The sequence below is a fragment of the Alligator mississippiensis genome, chromosome 3 (assembly GCF_030867095.1).
Source record: "Alligator mississippiensis isolate rAllMis1 chromosome 3, rAllMis1, whole genome shotgun sequence".
Taxonomy (NCBI): Eukaryota; Metazoa; Chordata; order Crocodylia; family Alligatoridae; genus Alligator; species Alligator mississippiensis.
The window spans coordinates 80,025,836-80,031,835 of NC_081826.1; the positions used below are offsets into that span (position 1 = coordinate 80,025,836).

The 6,000-nt window shown below is 48.9% G+C and overlaps 1 protein-coding gene across 1 annotated transcript in view; it reads right to left on the minus strand.

The window, feature by feature from the left end:
* ASXL3 (ASXL transcriptional regulator 3) overlaps positions 1-3,691 on the minus strand; it is a 207,907-nt gene extending 204,216 nt beyond the window's left edge. The window contains exon 1 of the mRNA XM_059724136.1: positions 3,349-3,691. Within this exon, the coding sequence (XP_059580119.1) occupies positions 3,349-3,402 (54 nt within the window). The 5' untranslated portion in view covers positions 3,403-3,691. The remainder of the gene's footprint in view (positions 1-3,348) is intronic.
* Positions 3,692-6,000: the final 2,309 nt, after the last annotated feature.

The window sequence follows — 6,000 nt, forward strand, 5'->3', positions numbered from 1 at the left end:
CATAACAAATGTAAGGTCACCTGTCAAACTTAAGCCTGGGCACTTGGATGTATCCATTATAATGTACTTTTTTATCATAATCTATTTTTCTGTAGTACTCCAGTCTCTTGCATTGTACATGGTGGAGAAAGGATAAGGCAGGGCTATGTCATGATCTGGATCTCGGTTCCCCCTTTCTTTATTCAATGTAATTGTTGCATGATGCACGAGCGAGATAAAGATGACACTAACATCACTCTGTTTCTATCATGATTAGCTTACAGTCCAGATGAGGCATGGGATACAGAGAAAAGAAGATCATCCTGGGACTAAACAACTGGACTACAACCCAAGAAATCTGGGTCCTACTTTTGTCTCTCCCTATGCAGCTTTGGGTAAGGCATTTAACCTCTTCATGCTTCTGCTATATACAGGCAAAACAGAGGTAGTAATGCTTAACCTCACATGCATGTTGTAGAGGCATATCAATTCATGTTTGCAAGGCCTTTGGGTATTACTACAACAGTGATGTGTTCCACAGAAAAGCAAATAAAAGAAAAATGTTCCTTGGTCTAAGCTAGATTTGGAAGCTGTAGTAAATGAGGCATGGGGCCACACACTACACAATAACATGAAAAATTGAAAGCTGTTTAACTCACTGAACACTTTCCACATTCTGTACTGAATAAGCAAGATGTTCTATGGAAAACAGTGAGCAAGCATGTTATTTAAATGCTAAACTTTAATGCACAGGCACGCACAAGCGAGCAGAATTAAGATTACTTAGCAATCTCAGCTGTGACATTTTGGAATGCCTGAACATTTCACTTTCCACACTTCATCCTCTTGTACTTTTTTAATATGAAACAGTACTCATAGTAAAAGTATTCATAAGAAGCATGTTTAAAGTCTGTACAGATCCAACCCTCTTGCTCCTAAAAATAAATTAATTCAGTGGCCATACAATTTTATAACATATTGATCTGGATAGCTCATGAGTCGTTATTTGTGAGTACCTATCAATCTCTTCATTGTTTACTTGTCATTGGAAAGAAATTGATTCAATCAAGCTTTGCAGTAATATATTATTGATGTATCCCAAGAAAGCAAAAACATAATGAACCATCAGATCCTTTCCATAAAACATTATAAGGACTGACAGTTTTGGCCTCAATCCTGCCTCAGGAACTTCTAGCATACATGAATCCATGGAGTAATATATCTTGATACAGAATTACAACAGAACTGACCAACACTATGCATTACTTGTCCAGGGAACAAGTTCGGGACAAGCTGCAAGATTACTGGGTATTTCTGGAATGCTGGACAAGATACTATACAGTACGCACCATGCTTCACCTCCCACCACTCATCTAGCAGCTACCATTTCCATTAGGTTTTAGTAAATGAGGTTGTTTAGGGGAAAAAATCTTAACATTTCCACCTGTTAATAATTCAGTCTCTGTCACAGAGGTCAATTTTCCCTACAGATTTGGACCACAGCTTAAGCATGATTTTCATATGTGCCGATTCCCTTCCTATTCACGGTGGCTTATTTTTCCTGTGGCAAGTACAGCAACTGCTTGGTAAGATAGCATTCAATACAGTTGATAAGTGTTTCAAAGCAGTTTCAGGGTTGTACCTTGTAGCCATGGGGGTCTAAGAACATGGGCAGACAAGGTAAATCCGGTATCTTTTATTTTTTTATCTTACTTTTATTAGACAAACTCAGTAAACTTAATGCAGTTTAGCAGCATGAAATACAAGGAAGCCAGCATCACAAGATCAGCTGCAAGTCGCAATCAAATACCTGCAGATCAACTTTTTCAGAACCTGTTATCTACTTACTACCTGGCAAACTGAATGCATCCTTAGTTCACTTACTCTTTTGATTAGTTCACAGAGTTAGAGAGAGACAAGACTAAGATTTTAAGACCCTTGTACCTAGCACTGTTTCCTGTTTTTAATAAGCATATTTTTTTACAACTCAAAGTGCCCACACCAAAACATTCTTGCTAAAACTAATCATACTAAATTTTTGCTTCATGTGTAATGGATCTCAAGTGTTCAGTCACTGCTAGGCTCCTATGATGGCATGCAGATGGAACCGAAAGAGAAGCCCTAGATAGGGTTGACTAATATTTTAATTTTTCAAATATTTGTGCTGTGGAAACCCTGAATGCAGTCCCTTACAGTAGCACAGGACATACTACAAGGATCAAAAATATCTCCCCAAAAGGAACCCACTTCAACAACCCTCTCAAAACAGCAAAAAATAAATATATTTAAAAAACAAAACACCCACCACCCAAAAACAGATCTGTCATCACCCCAGTAACATTCCTTCAACAATAACATCTGTATAAAAACAATGGGTAAAATGAAGAGCTGATATGGGTGCAAAAGAAAGAGAAAAAGAAAAATACAGTCAACCACCAGCAGATCTTTCTAGCTCTGCACTGAGTTTATAATCACATCCAAGTGAAGCTGAAATGGACCCAACTTCAGGAAAGACACACACCAAAGTGAACAACCAGATATGCCGCGGCACGTGTGCACACGCACAATTTATTTGCAAAATTCCCAAAATGGAGAAAGCCCTTCCAACGCCTGGGAGCTGAAGAGGGATGTAAATAATGCATCCTAATTATGCTGACCAAACAATAACACGCTGGTGAAAACAAATACAAGAGGAGAAGGCAGACAACTCCCTAACCCCTTGAGAATGCACTAAGTCTTCTGAGCCAGGCAGCTTTTTTTTTTTTTTTTTTTTTTGAGGAGGAGGATTGATTGCCCTGGATATCTGCCTGCAGAGTGGGCAAAGAAGAAAGGGTGCAGGGGAATCCCAGGATTAGCAGTCCCCTCTGGTCCCCTGCCACCCAGCTGGGAAAGATGTCACTTGCATCCAATCAAAAGGGGGGACGGGACAGGACGGACTCTGCTAGGATGTTTCACCCATGAGAACGTGGCAGAGGGGCATGGCTGTGGGTAGTTTGCACTCACATCTAGAAAGAGGGGAAGAAAAGCCATGTCCTCACGCACATATGGGAGGGGGGAGGGGAGGGGGGGCATCTGCCCATGCCTTACAGAGGAGGGCTGGCTCTGGCTCTCCCTCTCTATGGCACTAAGTACATGTTACCCCGGCTATCACACACACACACGTGCACACTCACACACACCCACCCATAGACACCACAAGCACACGCACCCCACCACACTACGCTACACGCACGCACGCACCCCCGGCAATGAGTCCCGTCGCCCGCCCCACTGGACCACAACAAAGCAGCGGGGGCGGGGCGGGGCGGGCCGGGGACGGGCGGGGAGGGTCGGGGGCCCCCGCGCGCCCCGCGCCGCCGCGGCACCTACCAGGCGGGCAGCCTCGGCCCAGGTGCGGTCCTTCTTCTTCCTCTTGTCTTTCATGTTTGCATCTCATTGAGATGGTTCTGGGGGCGGGGGCGGGGGCGGGCGGCTCGGCGGGGCGGGGGCGGGGGCCCGCGGGGTCCACCCGGCCCAGGAGGCGGCGACGCGGAGCTCTCGCAGCCCCGGGCGGGCGAAGGGGCCGGGCCGGCTGGGCTTCCCGCGGCGGCGGTGGCAGCGGCACAGCTGACAGCTCCGGGGATGCTCCGCTACGCTCACAACAATGCACTATGACGTCACACAGGGGAATGGCGACCGCCCCAACCACCCCGGCCGCGGCGGGCCGCCCTCGCGAGACAGCGCCGGCCAAGCCTCGCGAGAGTTGCCGGGAGGCGGAAAGGGGTGGGGGCTTCTCCGACCCGGAGGAATGGGGTTTGCTCGGCTGGGACTGCATCTCCCAGGATGCTGCGCGCTGCCAAGCGGGTCCCGGAGCACTGCCCTCTGGGACGTGTAGTCTACGAAGAGCGCCCCTCAGGCATCCCGGTCCGCCCCCCGCCCATTAGCTATTGTGACGCCACGTTCTAAGCCTTTGTGACGCTACGATGACGTCACTGGCGCGGCATGCGAAGTGCAGTTGCCGGAATGTCGAGCTGCCATTGGTTCCCCGCCTCCGTCGCTGTCTCGTGGGCTGCCCCTTGCATGAAACAAGTGAACTGTATAGTTAGTCCCTGATCCTCCAGACCTGATGACGGGGAAGTTCAGAGCCCAGGGACCTACAGAGGTTGTTGCACATCCGCTTCTTTCTTTCTTATCATTTCATCCGAGCCTTTGGGAAAACAACTATAAAGGAGTACGCCCGCGATTTAGAGGAACAGAAGGAACCACTCTGGGTTTCTGCTCCTGGTGGGTTGGGTTTGTTTTTTAATATCAGAGGCAAATTTCAATTCCCGTCGTCCCTAGGGTGACAGATGCTCTACCTTCTGCCTCTGATGCTATGAAACATTCGTAGCATGATCCTGCCCCAAGCAGTGTCTTCTAAATGGCCATCGTGGGATTCCTGAACTATTATGTCTCAATAATTTTCATGCTGAAGGTTGTGTTAATAACTGGGGGGAGGGAGGGTTTTGGTTCACCAGCAAACCAAAGAACTTGGAAGGGGAAGGAAAGGAAAGCTGTTTGGCTAGACCCAAAGTAATTGAGGGAAGAGAAGAATTCTCACCAAAATGAAAATCATAGTATCTTGTTTCATTTAACCCAAAACATAGCATTTCATTTTCACTTGGTACAAAAAAGGAAGTTAAATAAAGCTGCTGAAGAAGGTTGCCCTTATAATCAACAACCTGATGGCTACAGCACTCTCTCAGGATCTGGGAGACTAGGCTCAAGTCAAGTTCCTCTTCTTTCTAAAGCTATAAGCTATTTTCATGTGGGTCTCCCTCCCTGCTTTTTGTATGGAATGCTTAAACTTTGGAAAAGGAAGTAGAAGCCATGTAGCACCCCTTCCAATCATCCTGAATACCAAAATAATTGTCATTTTATTTCCACAGAACATATTTTAAATTAATTAGTCCCTGTATATCCTATTGTCATCTGGCTTCATTGCTACTATCCAAAAATTTACTATTCACTGAAAAAAAACCAACCCCTAACTCATAATCTGATCATCAGTTGCACTGTTTTATCAAGACACTTTTATACCATCATCATAGGCAGAGGGAGAAAAAAAATGGGGGGGGGCAGCTAAGTGCACGTGCACATGCACACGCATGCCACCCCCAAGCAGGAAAGTCTGCGGGGAAGGAGGAGGGGGAAGAGAAAGGGGGAAGGGAGTGGGGCTGGGGCTGGGACCGGGCAGGGATTGGGAGGGAGTGGAGCCAAGCCAGGACCAGGATCAGGGCCGGAGCCTGCTGCACTGTGTAGCTGCCCCTTCCCCCACACCTGGGGTCATTGCTCGGTGCCGGCACCCCCTGCGCCAACGAATCCACAGACCCCTGGCCCCACACCAGCCCTGGCTGCTTCTCTGCACCGGCCCCGGCCCTGCACCACCCAGGAGGGCCCAGAGCCAGGGGTCAGAGCAGGGCTAGCCTTGGGGGGCAAGGAGGGGGTGGCAGCTCCCACTGCTGCACATGTTCCAGGAGGCATGGGAGGGTGTGCCCCCAGATCTGTGTGGAGCAGGGCAGGCTCTTCCCAGCAGAGGGGGCCAGGCTGCGCTCGGGGCAGATGGTGGTGGCACTGGGGGTGTCAGGTGGGCTATGGTGAATTAGCTCCTTCCCAGTGCCACCACCGCAGACCCAGCCCCAGCCCGCAGTGGCAGCCTGACCTGCCCCATGCAGATCCAGGGGCACATGCCCCTCATACTTCCCAGGGTGTTAGCTGAGTCCCCTAGAGTAGCTGCTCATGGCTCAGTCCCATGCCACTCAGGCTGTGCAGTGCCTGCCCCTCCGCTAGCCCCAGGCCCACTCCCTCCCCACCCCTGCTGCAGCCACCAGAAGCCCTCGGCTGGTCTGCCTTGCAGCCCTCCCACTGCCCTGTGTTGGTGGGGGATAAGCCCCGTTAGACCCTGCTTCCACCATGTATGGCCATCATGGATGGCTATAATCAGCAACTTTGAAAGAAGTGGACAGGATCCCCTTAATGGCATATACAGTTTCAGTTATACCC